At 38.5% G+C, this 20083-nt stretch overlaps 1 protein-coding gene across 1 annotated transcript in view; it reads right to left on the reverse strand.

The window, feature by feature from the left end:
- Positions 1-20083, reverse strand: part of LOC146164148 (nipped-B-like protein A) — a 29153-nt gene continuing 9070 nt past the window's right edge. Inside the window, exons 12-44 of the mRNA XM_083381415.1 lie at positions 19585-19746; positions 19079-19290; positions 17989-18075; positions 17495-17753; positions 16742-16902; positions 15638-15819; positions 14453-14666; positions 14220-14299; positions 13847-13979; positions 13265-13486; positions 12181-12288; positions 11396-11664; positions 10759-10966; positions 10093-10239; positions 9738-9872; positions 9234-9386; positions 8784-8883; positions 8376-8478; positions 8085-8220; positions 7429-7663; positions 7162-7316; positions 6787-6996; positions 6450-6536; positions 6150-6281; positions 5467-5634; positions 4465-4632; positions 4162-4257; positions 3844-3990; positions 2985-3364; positions 2528-2708; positions 2131-2233; positions 1929-2020; positions 1-1196 (exon numbers count right to left, since the gene is read on the reverse strand). Coding sequence (XP_083237541.1) covers positions 1029-1196; positions 1929-2020; positions 2131-2233; positions 2528-2708; positions 2985-3364; positions 3844-3990; positions 4162-4257; positions 4465-4632; positions 5467-5634; positions 6150-6281; positions 6450-6536; positions 6787-6996; positions 7162-7316; positions 7429-7663; positions 8085-8220; positions 8376-8478; positions 8784-8883; positions 9234-9386; positions 9738-9872; positions 10093-10239; positions 10759-10966; positions 11396-11664; positions 12181-12288; positions 13265-13486; positions 13847-13979; positions 14220-14299; positions 14453-14666; positions 15638-15819; positions 16742-16902; positions 17495-17753; positions 17989-18075; positions 19079-19290; positions 19585-19746 — 5393 coding nt within the window. The 3' untranslated portion in view covers positions 1-1028. The remainder of the gene's footprint in view (positions 1197-1928; positions 2021-2130; positions 2234-2527; positions 2709-2984; positions 3365-3843; positions 3991-4161; positions 4258-4464; positions 4633-5466; positions 5635-6149; positions 6282-6449; positions 6537-6786; positions 6997-7161; positions 7317-7428; positions 7664-8084; positions 8221-8375; positions 8479-8783; positions 8884-9233; positions 9387-9737; positions 9873-10092; positions 10240-10758; positions 10967-11395; positions 11665-12180; positions 12289-13264; positions 13487-13846; positions 13980-14219; positions 14300-14452; positions 14667-15637; positions 15820-16741; positions 16903-17494; positions 17754-17988; positions 18076-19078; positions 19291-19584; positions 19747-20083) is intronic.

Genomic DNA, 20083 nt, shown 5'->3' on the forward strand with positions numbered 1-20083 from the left:
AGCACTATTGTAATTGTTATTGTCGCGGCCGCCAAAAACTGGCAAAATGACAGATCAACCAAACACCCACAAAAGTCACAAAATCTTAAACATACAAACATTTTTTTCTATTTTAAAGAATCAGAGTTTAAAATGCAGCATTTTCGTGATATTCAAAAAAATTGTAATGTACAACTTGCTGGTGGTTAGCGCTTACTAAAATTCACACGTAGAGAGGATTACGTTCTCGTGTGGGCAAAAATATTCGAAAAGGGATAAGAACATAACAACGTAAACAAAAAAACGAATCGGCACATTAAAAAATTAAAAAACGTTAATCAAAGAAAACAACCCGCAAAAACTATAATTGAAACAAGATAATACTATGAAATTATCAAAGACGCGACTTACAAACAAGTCCTGCCGTCAAACGTGGTACCATTTCATACGTTACTGCTAAAGTAAGTTCGGGTCTTAAAACTCTTTTTGCAATTGCAGGATGCGCAGAAGTGAGGTTGAATACTCCATGTTGTCGATAACAACGCGCCACAAATAACAAGTCGTCCGCAAAATGGTCGGTGTACAATTATACCGATTTGCGAATATAAAGAGCAAATAAAATAACGCATTGACTGCGAGAAAAGGTACCTTTAGCATAACTGATATAATCTCAAGTTACTAAGTTGCGATTATTACCAATGTATTTTAGCCTCAGCCAAAGGAACAAGCAGTTCAGCGCATTGAAAACAAGTTACTCTTTATTTTACAGCCTAAGCCGCCATATTATATCGGCGACGGTGATCAGTTAGGAAATAGCAGTGGACGCGTGTGGAGAACAAAGCGAACAAGGCCGACTGCTCTTCCATATAAAATCTCGCTAAAACATCAAGTGTAGAAAATAAACTCTCTGGACAAGAACAATTAAGAATTGAGCGAGTGTCGGTTCAAATGAAATGACGCTTGCTGGAAATGTGGCAGTGCAGTGCGCACACGCGATAAACCAATAACAAAAGTACACTAATAGTTGTTTTTATACAGCGGAGCTTATTTCAAAATCCGGTGAATTCCTCATCCGATTCGGAGCTGCTGTCCGCATAATGCACGGTTGACCGCTTTCGCATCTCCGGGGGAGCACCAGGCACCATGTTGGAGTGTTTGCTGCGCTGCTTAGAGCTGCTATGCTTTTTGCTTTTGAGTGCGGTAGACTGGCGTATTGCCTTTACAAGTTTTTGACAAGAAACATGTTAAGCTAAACTAAAATCATGCTCGATCGAAAACATGGAATGCCTTTTATAATATTTAAAAAAAATTTTAAACAACAAATTCAGCTGTATGATGCGTAACAAACAACCGTTTTCGTTCTTGTTATATGAAGTATTTGAGGCAGAACATCCCATTTCTAAGTGTCCGTGTATTCTTATAAAAACTCCAGAAAAAGGGGATTTGACTAAGTACTAACTCCAACCCCGGCCTTTTGTGCAGTGGTTTCCAACCCTAGCCTAATATCCTTGTGTAATATAAATAACAACGGTGGCCATTTTCGCAGCGTAGGTTTAGGAAAACTGGAAAGCAGGTCGTGACAACAAAAAATGTTTAGGAATAACTGGACTACTACACGAGGTAAGCGAAGCGAGCGAGAATTTGGTAAAGAAATTAAGTTAATTTTATAGTAATACACATATATTTAGATACCCCCAATATGAATATAAAAAACACCAAAAATAGTGCGGTATCCTTTACCACAAAAGTTCGGAGAACAGCTTGATTTAGTTAGGTTTAACAAGACAAAAGAGTACGAATAAACTACTTCGTTGAACTACATTTAGCATTGATTTAGTTAGGTTTAAAAAGACAAAAGAGTACGAATGAACTAATTCGATGAACTTCATTTAGCAGTATAAATTGGTCATCGATTGTGAAAATCGCCTAGTAGTACGAGACCAACATACCGCGAGTGCCGGTCGAGGTTTGTTAACGTCGTCATCAGAATCACGGTCGCTATCCTCGTCATCCTGATCATGTTCTTTCAATGGAGCTTCAACTGTTGGAAAACAAATAAATAAAGCATTAACCAAGTGAAATAAAAGCGATGGTAAGAAAAAAAAAAAAAGACATCAAAACGCGCCTTGACTAGAAACGAAACTCAATTACCAGTTAATACGGTTGATGAACTTTGTTTTGACGGAGTTTTCTTGTTGTTTTCAGAATCCGAGTCGTCTTCATTAGGATCCAGTTTGTTCATCCATTCATTAAACTAGAAATATATGAAATATTTCTTGCACTCGACTATAAACCATACAAGCCGATTAAAAAATGGCGCTAAATCAGAATTACTGTCGAAAAGCACCTGTTCGTGTCTAAAACACAATGAAAAAAGTTGCCAGCCTTCATTGACACAAATACAATCAGAGTGTTTTAAACAAGTTTGCCCAGCCATTGTATTCTTTTGTTCAAGTTATAAACACAGGGGTGGCTTTCGCCGACAATTTTTTTATCAAATAACCTCAAAACATTGTATGGATGTCTAATTGTCTATTGTCTATCTTACCTCGTAGTATTGCTCGACGACTGATCGTTTGTAGTCGGGGTGCTTACACGACATCCCCTGTCTGGTCCTTTCTAGGTGTTGCAAAGCACGGGTGGGTTCAAACTTGAGATCTGCCCGGCGGCGGTGGCACGGCCGGTCATTTGCTCTGTTTACCTCACTCGGCGAGTACTTGTGGATTTTGCTACAAAAATAAACGCAATTTAAGTTTTTCAGGAGATTCACAACACTCAACGATTTGTAGCAGTTTGATTACAAATGGCAAGGGTAACTAGCTCGAGTTTACAATGTTATTTCAAACAAGAAGATTTTCATAATATATGTTGCTAGCTCGTTTAATGTTTGCAACGATGCTTGAACATAATCCAAATAGAAGGATGTTAACCTAAACAGAAAAGCGGCAATAATGCATTATACCTGCATATAACTTTATCTAAAATTAAATATTTTTTAAACTCACTTGTCTGTAAATCCAAACATGGACTTGAGATGATGCTTGACCCAGAGTAGGAGTAGGCAAGCAAGTGAGAGGTGCGCAAATTCCTTAACTGGCTCGTCCGCATCAGGCAACCTCGTAATCATTCTCTCGATGCCCTCATCTCCATCTACGTCATCGTTTTCATCATCTTCGTCTTCTTCATCTTCCTCAGACGAAGAAGAACTTGAAGAGTCGCTCTCGCTACTGGAAGAGGATGAAGAAGAAGATGCGTCCTCATCGGAGGATCGCTTTCTCGCACGCTTCTTTTCGATCTTTTCCATTTTCTTTCGTTCTTTGGCGTCCAACTTCTCTTTGCGCTTGAGAAGTCGCACTTCCTTCTTCGTCATTTTTGGTTTAAGTGACTAGAAACGCACACAGATAAACTACTAATGGGCCTATAGATGTAGCTTGTCTAGACGAGAGGTGACCAACCTATGGCGCATGTGCCTACAGTGGCGCATTGCACGATTACAAGTAGCGCACTGTTTAGCAAAGAAGTACCCCGGGGTTCGCGCAACTAGCCAGAGCACTTCTTACTGCGTATTAATAATTTATTAATTAATCTCTTTAACAGCAAATAGTTTGTAATTGCTGATTTGAAAGTTAAGAACAGTCTTCGTACAGTGTTAATTAAAACTTTTCTCGTTTCAAATACGCTATTTTTATATCAAGGAATGAAAATGGGCTGCGAGGTAAGAGGTTTGAAAACCTTGGCTGTAAAGTTTCTAAACCCATGCTATAACATTGGAAACAAATAAGCCCATTTACAATTAGGGTTAACATAAATATATTAAACCACAAATCTTAGAATTCAAAGGAAGTCAGTTTGTCGTGCACTTACCTCTTTGAAGCATTGCAGGACGTTAGTCCCGGAAACCGACACGTAAACTTCAATTTGACTCATGAGGAAGAGAGGTTCGTCCAATGTTGCGTACGGAAAGTGAGCAAGGTTGTCAGCAATGAACAGCAACATGCTAAGCTCAGTTTTCTGGCCAGAAATAAATTTTACGCGATTTTATAATCTTGTCAAGCCACAGTCGGATTCCAGTTAGAATTTAAATTACAATATCGATAGTTCAGTATTAATCACGTTAGGTAAAATTTTGGAAATATTAACGTAAACGAACGGTAAAGAAGTGAAAATAAAGCAATTTCTTACCACTGTATCGTCAAACAGTTTCAACAGCGACAGAATTAAAGCCCTTCGATGCTTGCGGTCGGAGCGAACCATTTGGTACAAGTGGGAGCAGCTGGCCTGGAAACAAAAAAAACTGAATGTGGTGAAAGCTGCAATGCTTACAATAAATACATTTTATAAACTATAGAAGTTTGCATACGTATTGTATCGTGACCTTTGACAATATTACAACTAGTCTAAAATATAATATCAATTCAAAATGAAACGATAAAAAACTATTCGCCTTACTGACACATGATAAACTATTATAAACTTGGTGTTTACCTTATGAAGACCAACGCTTTCGTCTAGTCCCGGAACTGTGGTTTCCATGTAGCCCCGTGTTAGCTTGTTAGTTGGTCTTACATAGCGCTGAAGGCGATGGGCTAACTTCATACCTTGTAAAGCTTGAGTGTGGATGAAGCCGGAGTAACGTTTGCTAAGTTCGCTCAACTGCAAAACGAAAATAAATAGTTTTTATCACCAGTTCTTAGCCCATTTTTTCTATCACCAGCCCCTTTTGTAACTGCTGTATGCTTGGGCCCTTCGGGTACTAAATAAGTTTGATACCAAAACAAATTTTGTTTTTGTTAATTACACTCCAATCAGACAATTGAACATTTTTGCTTTTTTGCTTTTTAGGAATTTGATTTTTTGAGCGAGAATTAATTTCTTGGAGCGTTAAACAAGGGCGGATCTAGGATAACTGTTTGGGGGGACTATAAAAAATTCAAGATGATATCATGCGGTAATTGGCAACCTAAGGCGAGTCTTTATCGCGCGAACGCGAAAAAGTGTGCTTTATTTTAATTAAATTGTCAAAACCTAATTTGTAGGCATAACGCAAAATACATGCCATTTAGTGCAAGGAGATTTTGAGGTAAAGATAAGTCCACAAAAAGAATAAAACAGAAGTAGAAAATGACAAAAGAGTGACGTTTATTATTCAATAGAGTGTCGTTTATTATTCAATAGAGTGTCGTTTATTTATTGTATTCGCAACTTGAGTCTCGCCGTTTCCCGTTGTGTTGCATGTAGTAAGGTCATTCGATTAGGCTATGCTAGAAAAACAACCAAAATTTGCGGTGAGAAACTTACGACCTCGGCCATACCTGAACCATCGCTCTAACAACTAAACCACTATAACACGCAACACTAACAACGAAGATACCGAGACAGACAAAAGCATCTAACTGATTCGAACAAAACCTTATTATATTGTTTACCAAAACGGAACACTTGAAACCCACGAGGAAAATATTTACTACGGGTAGATTAACAACGTACCTGCTGGTCAGCCTCCTTATGTACAGCGGGAGTTGGATCGGATGCTGCCGCGATAAGATATGGAACGCACTGGACAGGGTGGACCAGACCCTGTTGCAAGGTGAGGAACACTGTGTGCAAAGCAGCGTGACGAACCATGGCATGACGGTGAAAGAACGACTCCAGTACCTAAGATTGTATAAAGGGTGCTGTTGTTAATTTATTGGTTATAAGCACAGGAAATTACACAAAAATTTGCAAATATCTGTGACAGGGTGGAATTACGAGCAAAATGTGCTTACAATTTTAGTTAGTGCTACATAGTACTACGGTTTTTATTTTTATTGTGGGCCCGGCGCAACTATTTGAATATACCAAAAAATAACCCTAGAATAAGTAAAAGGTTTAGGCCAGTGGTTTGCATCCTTAGTACCCTTCTCGTGTGTTTCTCGTGTAATTTATGCCGCTTTCTTCTTACATTTTAGAAGAAAATGTTTCGTCAAATTTGAGTTTCACTGGAGAATATTCACATGTTATATGCTTGCGCCCCCCTTCGAAGACTCCCGAATGGGAAAGGAAACCGGTTGAGAAACCTTGGTTTAAACGGACAAACTTTTATTCTTAACTCGGTAGTTGAAATAATGCCTTGGCTCACCTTCCTTAAATTAAGCCATTTTTTATATAACCTTTTTAAAATGTTTTACTTGTTTGAGAAAAAGCTGCATGACCGATGACGCCATTCCACTGGATACGTCACAAATCTCCTTGATGTCATCCTCGGTGGTGGTTGTGTCGTCAGCCGACATCGAGCGGTTTGCTTCATGATCCTCTCCCTCCTATAAATATTAATCTCAAGTCAACACTGATATGAAGCAAATATGCCAAAAGAGAAATAGCAAAGGTATAATCAATGCTAATTTAGATGTTGAACTTAATAAAAGTGGAATCAAATTTTATTGAATCTAAAGCAGAAAACTGACTTACTATAGAAAATCTTAGTTTACCTGTTTTGCTTTCCTGGCGCTCGCTTCGGCAGCCTCTTGCATTTTTACATCTTCGGTTTGAAGATAGTTCTGAAGGTTTTGCAAAATCTGAAACAAAGTCAGTATATTAGTCTAACTACCAAGAATCGACGCAAAAATCTTGTGGTATTTTGGGCCATACCAACTTGTGGTATTTGGGCCATACCTAACTTGTGGTATTTGGGCCATACCTAACTTGTGGTATTTGGGCCATACCTAACTTGTGGTATTGTGGACCTTCCCTAACTTGTGGTATTGTGGACCTTCCCTAACTTGTGGTATTTTGAGCCATACCTAACTTGTTGATGTTGGGTCATACCTGCTTTTTGAGGCGATTCGACGCTTGGCCCGGGTCGAGGAGCGAGTTGTAAAGATCGCGGGTGCTTTGTCTGAACATCATGTTTGGGTCTTGTACCATAAGCAGGCCCAAGGCAGCTACTGAAAAGCCCCTTAGTTCCTCTGTGTGCGGGGTTGTGCGAAGGTCGGCAAAGTAGAACAGGCACTCGTACACTTTGTCCTTGACGCACAGCTGAATAAAAAACTGAAATAAGGCGACACACCTCCATATACACATATTATTTTAAGAAATATTTCGTTTAAACCACGGCATGCAACAAAAATAAATCTTGTCGAGTTCGCCGTAATGCACATAGCAGATTGCGCATCCGTTACTTGTTTATTAATTAATACGCACCTGAAGCTTTCCTTTCAAGTTTTCTTGGTCAAAGTCGAAGTTTTTGCAGAAGTGTCCAACCACGAATAAAGTCCTGAGAAGTTGCTTCATGTACAACGGCTTATAAACCAATTCAGGCTTTTGCTGGTGCATTTGACGGGCATTGGAGAGCTGGTCTGTACAACAAAAACAAGTTACGTGACAAAAACATGTTTCGGTTGAATGTAAATTTTGTCAAAGAAATGCAAAAATCACGATTTACAGAGACCACCTTTCTCGTCCACTTACTACACATCCTCTGAAAGCAGTCCCATATGAGGCGGTAGTTGAAGGTGACTTTGCACGTGATGGCGCCCAGACACGCAACCGCCGCAATGACCACGTGGAAGCGGTGGGTCAAGGTCAGACGAGTCATGTCCTCTTCGATAGAGGCGAGGAAGAGATCGGAGGGATGCTCCATAAGAGGAACAGCGAGTTCAAGAATACGGCAGACTCCGTGGATGATGAGCGCCTCATCCGGGGTCTGACAAAAGTAGTTCAGTTTATTTTATATCCATGCATTACACTGCTTAACACGGGTGGGAATAAGGTGTGCGAAGATTAATAGCAAACGGCAAAACAGAAATACCTGGCGATTCCAAAACAAATTACCAACTGAAATCCATGTGCTTTGTAAACGAGGTGTTTCATTTAAAATTTGTAAAATAAATCGGAATACAAAGAATAAATAATAAATTTACAAAAAGCTCTCTAAATACTAAAGTTTGTGAATGCCGGAATAAAATCCATGTAATCACGGGGAAAAATTAAAAATCTGTAATAGACTTAGCCTGATAAAAAAGCGTCGACCTTTTATAGATAATAATAGGAAAAAAGTAATATAAATGTACAAAACACAAAAAAAGCATTAATTAGTGGCCAAAAAAGCACAAAACGCATCGTACGTCACACTTAGCCGCAAGGTACGGTTGGAGGGTTGTGAGGTGTGGCACCAGGAGACCAGGACGGATACGGGCCAGCTGGACCAGTGTTTGGATGGTCGCCACCAAACGGATTCCACGTTCCCTTGTACGTGTCAGCCTGTGATGCGAATATAATCGAATTTAGACTTTAAAAAATGGTAAATTATAACTGGTATTAATGTGGCTCACAGAGTAACACAACTAACGAATTTGGTTGGATACAAAGCTTATCCTAAAGCCAGTTTCTGTTCAAATATAATCGTGACATCATACCTTTCAGTTTCACTTGCTTTTTCACTCTCTTTTTCGCAGTTTTGTTCTTCCGGAACCTTTTCGCTGTTGGTTTCTTCTTTTAGCGCGTTTTTCTCGTTTTCTTCTGCAATAAAAAAATGAGGGGGTGGTGTTTAACATCAATAATTAAGAAAACTGATTATTAAAGTTTTAACATCGATAGTGTGTGGAGCAAAGCCTATTATATCATAGACGTTTAATTTATCCGGTTTGTTAAGTTTCAAAATATTTGTCGTAAATGTGTAAAGTTAAGAGTGTTTTAGAGTTGCCGTTTGCACCGTGCACGAAACAGGATGTTTCACGATAAATCATCAACAGATGATCTTTTCACCTTTCAATAAATTATTTTCTAATGTTCAGTTTGCCTCCATTTATCCATTTGCTTATTACCCGCTTGCTTGTCGAAGATGATTACGTGCTGTACCAGGCAATCGACTATCTGCTTGCAAGACCGTTCAACGTTCGGGTTGGGCACTGTGGTGTCAATCAGCTAAAAATACAAAAACAAGGTAAGTTCGCTGGTTTTCTTTTGCTGGTTTCAGCTGCTGACACGATTGCTTGCCGGCTTGGCAGCATTTTTGCGCCTATGACACACTTCCACGGACAAGTTCGCCGCATATGTCTTTACTGTATTAAACAATCGCTAAACTTTTCTCAAACGGGTAGTTAAATGCTATTTTTCCCGAAATAAAAAAACCTCGTGATTAAATAACATAAAGAGAGTTTGGTTTTACAATATATTAGAAATGTTTAAAATATCTTGGATTTTGTATTTCGACTTCAACAATTAATGAAAAAGGTCATAAAACACTAATAAAAAGGTGGTTTAAGTGTTTTTACGTTTTTGAAGAGCTGCTCAATCCACTCGTATCCTCTCTCGCGATTCGCCGCCACAATATCGGTGATTAGCAGCGCCCTTTTGCGCAGCGATTCAGTGTCCTGTGAGTCGAGAGGCGTGAACCACATCTTCATAAACACTTCATGAACCAGTTTCTGGAGATTAATATAATTGATATTGGAAAACAGTTTGACTGTAACAAGTTAAACTGTTGCGTAATTCAGAACACAATTTCCTTTCAAATGGGTCGAACCAACACTTATATGGTATTTTGCTGCAAACTTTTTGTTTAAAGCGCTAATCAACTTACACGAGTAAGCCCTTTATCCATTTCTGTTGAGAGTTATATAGAGATCAGAAAACAAGCGGGTCTGAAGTTACACACGACATTAATGACAGTTACATGATCGTGTGTCAATCGCTACTCACCTAAGCTGTCCAACACGCCCAATTATATTGACGCACCTCGGCGCAAAATAAAAAAAACACTGGACTTTGGTCCTTACCTTGATTCCCTCCTCGTCATTCACTCTTCTGATCATCTTCACGCAGGCGTCAGTCAGCTGAGGAAGCTGCGGATGCTCGTGGCAGAGATCGCGAAGGATGCGGATCACTCTCTTACGCACACTCACACCAGTGTCCTGGAGAAACATTATACAAAACATCGTGTGATGTACTGCTAAGAAAAGTATTGCCACACAAGAGAATTGATAAAGTTTAAACACAAACACCTATGAAATATATTCTCATGCTGTATTAACGAAAACGTTTCGAGCAAATTACAAAGGGGGTTGGATCCGGTTGGCACTTTGTTTCGTCATGATCTGGGTTACACGGTTGTAAGTTAATAGAGTTTCTTACCATAATACGCGCGGTGAGCATGTGGTAATAGTGCTTCACGAGTTGCGGTTTAAGAAGAATGAACTTTCCAACCAAATCGATGGCGGCCTCGCGAACACTGGTGGAAGCGTCGACCAGGCTCGCTTGTACTCCCTGTGCAATGTCCTCCTGCAAAAACAAAAGCTATAGTGAAAAACTTGGTTCTCTGCGTTCGTTAAAAATGTTAAGTCAACGTTTGTGCATGTTTATTGTTTAACCTAAATTTAACAATTTGAACTTTTAACGTTTTGAGAAATCTAACACAAACTAGAAATCAATTGACTTATGTATTTGTTAGTTTTTCTTTGTACATCTAGTCTTCGCAGTCTTAGTAAAGGTAATCTAATGCAAATCGATATGCAAATAACAAAACGATAAAACTTTGCGCAATTGTTAGATTATATAGATAGGTGTTTCTTAATTTTTTTTACCTCGGGGTACAAATGCGTTTTTATAAATTTTTTTATTTATCTAAGCCGCCCCTGGAAAACCGGTGCGATGCAAAAGACAACGGTAAGAAAATGAAGCAAAATATTTGAACAAAATATGCTAATTGTGTAGCTTGTGGCGGTGTGGCAAACGACAAAAATCGGATCTTTAGAACCAGGTCAGTAGGTGTATCATTTTTTTTTATACGTGTAGACTCACCCTTTCCATGATGGACGGATCTACGGCAACCACCTCGGCGAGACACTTGATGGCGCGTGTACGCAGAGCCACCGCCGTTTCTTCTCTGACGCGAAGAATGTAGGAGAGGTAAAGGTCGAAGGCCTTGGAGAAGGGTCGAGTAGAGGCGAGGTGCCGCGTTACTAGCGACGCGTCTTCAACCGTCAAACCTCCAGCGAGTTTTTCAGCTCTGAAATAGACATATCAGTGACGACTGTTAATGCGGGTCGTTTCTGTGACATGTAAAATGGACTTGACCGCTTTAGTGAGACAGTTTACTGAACAACGATAACGCAATAGTTCGAAGAGAAGTGGTAATTTTCAATTAAAGGTATATTGCCGATCTAAAACGAAACTGAAAAATTTGTAGCAAGAGTAAATTTACTGAGGTATTTAAATTAGATAACGCTTTGCACAATATAGAAAAAAAAAAGTAAGTTATAAATCTTGAATCAAATGATTCGATCATAGTGATTTAAATTTACACGTAATTGTTTTATTTATGCTGTGATTAGCACTTTAATATTCAGTACAGCACAATATTAGAGATGTTTGTTCGCGAATTTGCTGCAGCAGGGATACATAAAGTCGAAAAGGAAAATGAAATGTGTTTCTTTACTTTAACTGCAGTTCGCTGATTGGTGGCAGCTTCTTGCTTCCATCCGCTTCAGGGTTCTGATCACGCTTGAGTGCGGCCACCGACACAGCTGCCGAGGTCGCAATTTCCATGAGCGAGTCTTTCCTGCGCTGGCACGCCTGCAGCTTGTCGCTTTGCGCGTCCATCTGGTCGATTGCGTCATCGCCGGTGACGTCATCGGCCTTTTGCAACTGCTGGAACTCGAGCGAGACATCGCGCAGCCACTGGCCGATGTAAAAGTTGTGCGCGAACTGCGGATATGTTAGAAGGTTGCAATTTAGTTTACTGGCTACAATCTATTTGCTCCACGGGTATTGTCTTTTCTGCAATGCACAAAAGCGATACAGACTAGAGATATCCAAAACCTATTTATTCCAATAACGATACACGATATTTAGGTAAAACATACAGTCGGCCTATTTTATACCTAAACGATGTAGTTACTATGGTCAAACAAACAAACTCGAAAAGTGCAAAGACCGTATCTCAGGTTATTAGGGCATAAAATAAATGAAAATATATGATGACGCTAAGTTTTCTTCGCTTGTTCAATTTAATGTAGAAATGGCTGCGTTAAACACCTAACAATGATTGACTTGTACAAATTAATTTTGCAAAGCATACGTACCAATAGCATCCTAGTATCGGTAAGTACTGACGATAGCCTACCACTATGGCTCGGTTTTCGCCTTCGATTCGATAATTTATTACAACCCCAACATAGACCATAAGTATCGTGTTAAGCAAAATGTGTTTCTGAAACGTACCAGAAGCGCAGGGTCTGCTCTCGAATTTCGACGAAGGTATCCAAGGATAAGATATTGAAGTCGGGTGTTTAGTCTCTCTTCTTCGGTCTCAAGGCTTTTAGTAGATTTCTTAAACAAAAGTCGGGTTTAAAGCAATATTCACAAAATGTCAACACTTTTTTGCTGACAAAAAAAACATTGTAAAACAAAATCCATGTTTTACATGTTCTTACACTGTACTTTTTACCTAGGAAAATTAGTCGCAAGTTATTGAACTTTAGAAACGACTGAGAGTAAAGATAACAAAAATAACGGCCTAGGACATGCGGGGATGCCGTGCCGATTTAGCTACAAATTGGTGAAAATGCATGTGAACAACACAATACGTCATTCCTTGTTGTATCCTGATCAAACCACGACAAAGTATTTTACTATAGTTTCGAGCTGATCAACTTGAGCCCTACAGAGTTTGACTTTACATTAGCAACTGTGTGCGTTATCCTGCTTATAACTTGCTATAATAATTGTGCTATAAGCTGAAGTGTTCGTCGACTAACATTTTTTACTTTAGGCCAACTGATTTGAGATATAAGTAATTTTTTTTACTTTATTGAAAAGCGCCTATATTATTTAGTTTGCCTATACAACGCTACCTGCTGATTCCAGATTAACATACGGCTCGCATAAACTTTGTTTAATGTAATTTCAAATGAACAGAAACCTTTGCTTTCGATAATTTGATAGTTTTCTGCTTCTTCCGACTTCTTCTGGTGGCCTTTTTCATGCAAAGTAAACAAACTGATTGATAATAATGATCTATTGCAGAGACTTGCTTAATCCTGTCCCTTGAAAGAATTTTAACGTAATTAATGGTTTATTGTCACGTTAATTTATTCACGTATCACTGACAAAACATAAACTGCCTGCATATGACTTTTTAGAATAAAATAATTATTTCAATGCCTGAACATTTCATCGAAGTTACAAAGCTTTCTGCTACACTCAAGAAATTTCTGATGAGCAATATCTGACATTTCTTCGCAAAACAATTACAGTAAATCACTTTGGTTAAACATCTATTCTTGCACGGTTCAAACAATGAAACCTTTTTCGTTTCCTCCTGGGCTTTTTCATTCTCCTGCTCGACTCCTTCCATTGGTTCCTCTTCGGCAGCTTCCTCAAGACGCTGTAGTAGGTTTCGGATGGTGGCTACATCGGAGTGACTTGAAACGCTGTCCCTCCGTAGTTTAGCGGCCACCACTCCAAGATAATCCAGAGCGGCAACTCGAAGCGACATCTCCGTTGACTTGGTGCTAAAGGTATGAACCTGTCAAAAATAGACAAAGAATAACTTTTAAAATCAGGTTTCCATTTAGGCAAACTGCGTTATTTTAAATTACATAAATATGTTCAGATTCCCGTCTTAAAAAAACATTAGATTGTCGAATAAAACTTTTGTTAAAAGTAAAGGTCAAAAACTACGGTAACATTACATGTAAAGGTGTGGTGTCGGACACGCCTAACATTTGTTAGAAACGCCCTTTTTCTTGTTTTGCCCTGTCTCTCTGTGTTTCCTTAACGTGTCTTGTTTCAGCGTGTCACAGCTCATTATTAACTGGACATGCTGAATAAAAACAACTTCGCTACAAAGTAGTTATTTAAATTCAGGTTGAATAATTGCGCTTACCAGCAGACGTCCGAGAAGACTTAGCAGCATCTCAGAAGCTGGCCACTCCGGTTTATTCACAGTGGCTAGTAAGTCATGAACCAAGTTCTCGAACAAAGGGCGGTAGTCGACCTCTTCAGACTTTCCGGCACACCTTTGACACAAAAATCGTTATGCAACAGAGTTCCTCTAATTTTTGGCATTCGTTGAAGTCTGGGGTGCTTCAACTACAACACGGTTGACAATAATCTGCTTAAAAACTTGTTAAATAGGCACGGTTCGGGTTGTGCGATATACGCCATTATAATATTCAAATTTGCCACTAGCTAAAATACACTTTTATAGTGTTTAACAAAATAGATGCTTTAATCTGTACAAAATTTATAAATCTTACTTTTTTAAAAAAACTGAGAGGAAGTTTTGACCAGTTCGTGATGACATGTCGTAGCTGGTGATTATCTTTAAATCGTCAACCTGAAAATAAATTAACAAAAAATTACCTTAAGAAATAGGAAATGATTATGCTTAATAAAGCTTTAAATTAAAAAAAAAACGCTTACTCACGACCATGTAAGATGACTAAATTTTATTACTTACGAAATTATTATTAATATGTTGCGGAGTTACCTGGAGCTGTTTTTCTGCGTTGTTAGCGGATTCGTTTTCATCGGGAAGCTCAACATGCGGAAGTTGGCAGATGGCGTGCATCATTTGCAGCACAAGAGCGGACACCATCTGGATGTACTGCAGCTCCGAGCCGACTCCTCCTCCGCTGCTCTTTCTTCCCGCCGACGTCTCCTCTTCATCCGAAGATGCGACATCTTCCTCGGCGTAAGTCAGCCTTGGAAGGAACAATATCGAAATGAACTAAATAGGAGTAGATAGCTGTAAAGGACTAAAACGATGACGCCACACTATTGTTTTTTGTGCCCCAATTAGGGGTAACTAGGGGTGCGGACTCCTAAACCTTTTATACGCAACGCACCTACATACCATTCTAGGCCATGTCTGAAAATTTAAAAGTTCTACGATCTCTACTTTTTCTATAAAGCTTCGGGGACAAAAATCGGTCTGAAACATACCATAGCAAACCATAGTAGATAGCTGTAAAAACTAAAACAATAACGTCACACTTTTGTTTTTTGCCCCCCAATAAAAGGCCCCTAGGGATGCAGAGTCATAAACCTCTACAGCGCACCTACATACCACTCTACGCCATGTCTGAAAATGTGAAAGTTCTACGATAACTTTTTCTATAATGCTTCGGACAAAAATCGGTCTGAAACATACCAAGCAAACCATAACAACCAAAAAAGAATAAGAGCAAAAACAAGATATGTCCCGAAAATAAATTTTCGGCCCATATAATAACCAAAAAAGAATAACGGCAAAAACAAGATATGTCTCGAAAATAAATTTTCGGCCTATATAATTGGGCGTATGGCAGGTTAAGGAAACTGCTGTAGGATTGTTTATTTTTGCTGTATTTAGTAGGTTTTCATGCAAGTCTACGTTTGTTAAGCGATATTTTAGAAATTTAATTTTTAGTCATTTTAACGCAGTTTTACCCATCGGGGACTACGAACTGCGTTTTACCGCAATTTTTTAACGCTAGCAATCTTTTGCACCTATAAAAGTAAATCTTTTGCACCTATAAAAGTATGTTTTTTGACAATACCTCGTTTAGAACAGGACGAGTAACTCGCTGCTCGTTAGCTGACCCAGGTGACCTCACAGTAAAATTTCACAAAAACAGAATGAAAATACGAAAACAGCTATAAAAAGACGGCTATTTCTTAAACAAGGTTTCACCTGTAGCTCCTTAAGTTCCGTTTGCTGGTTGGCAACCTGGCAAGCGACTGAAAGATGTCTTCTAGTATTAATGAGCGGTGCTTATCGTAGCGGGAGAAAATGGCGGTGGTAAGGCGGATCGCACTCAGCTGCAGTTCGCGCACGTTTTCCACAAAAAACGGGGAAACACCAATAGACGAAATCTAAGCAGACAAGGTTTATAATTAGACTTGAATAAGAATGCTTAATGCCTAGACCAGGGTTTCTCAACCGTGGCTCTCGGTCACCCCACTTTAGGGGCACGGGCATAACTCTCTAGCTAGGTATTAATATACTTTGGCGGAGTCCAAGAACAAGCTTTGTAATGACTAACTAAGTTCATTTATATTAAAATGACTGACTTGTTAAGTTTTTAGAAAGTAAGTGAATTCATTCATTGCTTTTCGTTTAAGTAAAACAAGTGAAAACACGTTAAACACAATCGAATGTGAGGTATTTTTATAAGCAGAGTGGCATCCAAGACTGAGAGCCTTTTAAAGGAGGTCACGAAGCATATAAGGTTGAGAACCACGTGAGTCTAACCTCAGAACAGGCTAGACTTTTCTACCCCAGTCACTTAACTTATCAACTAATTTAGGTTAGCCCCTCTGAAGGCCCCACACCAAAATATGTATTGGCACTTATCATTTTAGGCCGTTCACAAAAGTTATTTTAAGTCGTACGAAACCAGTAAACTCGTTATTGTTGACTTCTAGCGGATTAACAATTTTACGACTAATGGGAAAACTACAAACCAATGAAGTTTGGAAATTGGGGTGTCATTTTCACAAATAATCAACATTCAATTTAGACATACTAAAAAGCCTGTTCGGTTGTCTACGATATTTATAAATTGTTTAAATGACAAAGCAAGTCCTTCGCTTGAAATAAAATCCATTCTTAGAAAAGCTACAGTAGGTATTAAACTTGACATGACATTTGCCAAGTTTTTGATATAAATTTCTAACGATAACTGTATTCCGCACACTATAAAGATGACGATGGCAGCAGCTGGATTTATTTCTAACATTAAAAACTTGTTATATTGGGAATATATCAAAATGTAATTGCGAAGGACTTAATTACCTGCAGCACTGTGGTGTCCGTCATAGGTTGCAAGGTGACTAGTTCCACCCAGAGCCCGAGAAGGATGTTGAGTTTGTTGTAAAGCTGCAGTATCGTGCGGTTCTTCGGCCCCTTGTAATGCGCGCGCTTCATTCTGGTGCTAGCTGTGCTTGCAAGCTCAGCTGCCAAAACATAGTAAGATACTGTTTAGCACAAAAAGGCGTACAATTCGCACTGACTATTTATTTATGAAAACACTCTCAGTTGTCCTAATTTGAAAGTCCTAACGGATGAACCCAAACCTGGCTTTGGTGACCAGGAAGAAATTTTAATGGAAAACTATATCTAACTGTAAAAGTAAGCGGCTTCTTTTTGACAATTGCGTATGAAAGGTTGTTTATGTCTTTTGAAATACATTGAACACAGCCGTAATTGTCATCACAATAAAAAGGTGGATAAGTAGAAATCGATGGCACGTCGGTAAGGTGTACCTCATGCCAAGCATGTTCGTTACATCAACTAAAATGAAACAATAATGTTCGAAATGTGACATATGTTGTGCACAAACAACATACAAGATACATGAAGTGATGTGTTGCATATCTTGCATGTTTACTATTTTTTAAGAAACACATCAACAAAACATTGTAATTTCCTTTAAGTTTACATGGAAAATTTAATGCAGCAATTGTTATACTTGTCGCACGTGTCAATTGAAATCAGTTGGTGATGGATTTATTTTATACATGATGCGGCAACTGACTCAACGCCTACCTTTTCCGCCTTTCTTTTTCCCGGGTGTGGAAGTAAGGTTTGGCGAGCGGTAGACCAGGTCGTACTCCGGGTAAATGGTGTTGGAGAGCTGCTGGCGAAGCAACTGGGCGCTCCTCTCCATTATGTCGTCGAGGTAGACGGCTTTGGGCATGTTGTGGGCTGTGAGCACGTGCATTGCTGCCAGCGCCGCTTCCGTTGAGCCGTTAATGCGCTCAAGCTTCGACTCTCGGTTCCACTTTTGCTCCTCTGAGCTGTGACCCTGTAAGGATGCTCGGTCAGTACGGAGATTGGACATTAGTGAACTGCTGAAAATTTTGTTATGCACGATTTGCTTTCTAAGTGAACAAAACAGATTCTACTGCGGGTTTAAAAAAATATGTTACACTCTTATAATTTTGGCGAATTGCTACCACTATACACGTATGTCAGTCGAGGAAGCTAGTGTGTAACCATCCTTAAAACAATATACTGGATAAGCTAGTACTTGTACTTACAGTAGGCTTTAATGGTCGAAGATGCACTCCGTCTCTTATATTGGGCTCCAAAATTGTAAGCAGGCGGACAAGTGATTTCTTCGGTAACTGAATAAAAAGACTTATAGCAAATGGAAAATTACGAAGGAAACACTGTTAAAGGTTAGAAATATAAAGCGCAAATTGCATATAAAACGCGATTAAAGAAAGTTAAACAAAAAAAGTTTAACCGCTATTAGAAAAGGCTAAATAGTCTGACGGGTTTGATTGCCTCGTTTGATCAATATTTACAGCAAAAAAGGGAATTTGGTTAGAAATTACAAGCTAAGTCTCCAATCCTAGTCAATTGAAAAAAAAATCCTTTTTAGTAATGATCTAGCTGGACATATTTCGATTAATAGATAAATACGCTGGAATGAAAAACAATGACCTTAATTAAATGCCTTTGAGGCGAAAAGAAAGGTGTTTGGTTATTTTGTCTTATAAGATAATTTGTTTAATGCCAAAATAACATAAAAAACATGGGAACTTCGGTGGATTAAGTTCTAAGAAGAAAGCATCTGACACCTATTAGATTTACGGTGTTTAGTAAAGAATAGTAAACAAATAAATTGTGTACCAAGGTTAGAACGTCTCAAGAAATGGTTTCAAGGCCTCACTCTAAACCTTTTTTCGAATTATGGCCTTTCCAAAAACATTGAGCTGGACTTGTTTAGTGAAATCTTAATATTTTGCAAAATGATAAGATATTAACCATAAAAACATGCAAAATTGCTCAGAAAAGTACGATATCGATAACCAGAGAGGTTTTATGTTGTTTTATAGCATTTTTGTATAGTATAACATAATTCCTATATGTAATGCATTGATTAAACAATATGTAACATGCCACTGCCTCATGTAAAGAAAATAATGGTGACAGCTTAAAGGGTGTAATTCAGAATCAAGTAATTGGGTTCCCTCTGTCAACCACGTTTCGATATTTACTTAGTGTTTGGCCTCTTGAACTACTGACTAACACACGCGATTTTGAGGGCTGCAATAAGGTTTTAAGTAACAAATGTTCGGGCGTTAAGCAGTAAACATGGTAACATTGGTAAGCTGTACTTACTCCACAGAGGTGGCCAGTCGCCTTGAGTTTGGCCAATTCTCCACTCAGCTCTTGAAGCTTGGGCCTAGAAAGAATCAAGCACTGTGGAACAAGGGCTTTTTGGGAATTTCCCTCATCCATAGCCTCTGCTAATATCCTGGGGTCGATGGAATCCATGTTGTCAAAGATGGTGGAAATCATTTTGTTCATGTGGTGAAATAACCCAGCACCATCTAAGATGTTAATTTTTTTATCACGGTAGACAAATCAAGGCAATAGTTTTTCTACCTAGAAATACTTTTGGTTAAAAAGCATGTCAAAAAAGTAGTAATTTTGCTCTGGTGTCTTAAATAAAATGTCTCAATTCATTATCTCAAATTTTAAGTTGGAACCGGCAAGAGAGTTGACAGTCAAGCCCCATGTTTAATTAAAATAATGTAAAAACTTGTCATGTGAATCAGAGTTGAAGAAGCTATGGATTTGAGCAGTTTTTTAGTTTCATCAGTAAATACGGATATTTGTCTTACCTTCACTTTTAATCCGAGACTCCACAGCTTTCCTTCTTTCTCTTTTACGCATTTCTTCCTGGTGTGAACGTTTAGAGTCCGGAGAGCGAAAGCTTTCATCAGCAGAGTCATCACTTTGCATAGTGATAAGTCTGGCAGAAGATTCATGCTTCCGCTTTTGTCCTGCACCATTGAGTAAAGAAATAATTTTTAGCAGAAAATATCACACAGGGTCAGTCTATAAGTAATTTTAAAAACAACTTCTTAGTTAAATATTTTTTTAATAATTGAAGGTTAATATGTTATAATTAGGGCTATTAGTTTTTGACTTGTCAAAAAAAGGCAAAATTTTGTCAAAATTTACATGTTAGGTCAAAATTTGTCAAAAATTTTTCAAGTCAAAATCGAATAAAAATGCACGTAAATCGTTTACAAAAAAAAAAAAACTATAGTTAGCTTTTTGAAATTCGTCGTTCAGTTGTTTTGAAATTTATCGTTTAATTTTATCAAAACAAATTAG

The sequence above is a fragment of the Ascidiella aspersa genome, chromosome 2 (assembly GCF_963924565.1).
Source record: "Ascidiella aspersa chromosome 2, kaAscAspe10.2, whole genome shotgun sequence".
Classification (NCBI taxonomy): Eukaryota; Metazoa; Chordata; class Ascidiacea; order Phlebobranchia; family Ascidiidae; genus Ascidiella; species Ascidiella aspersa.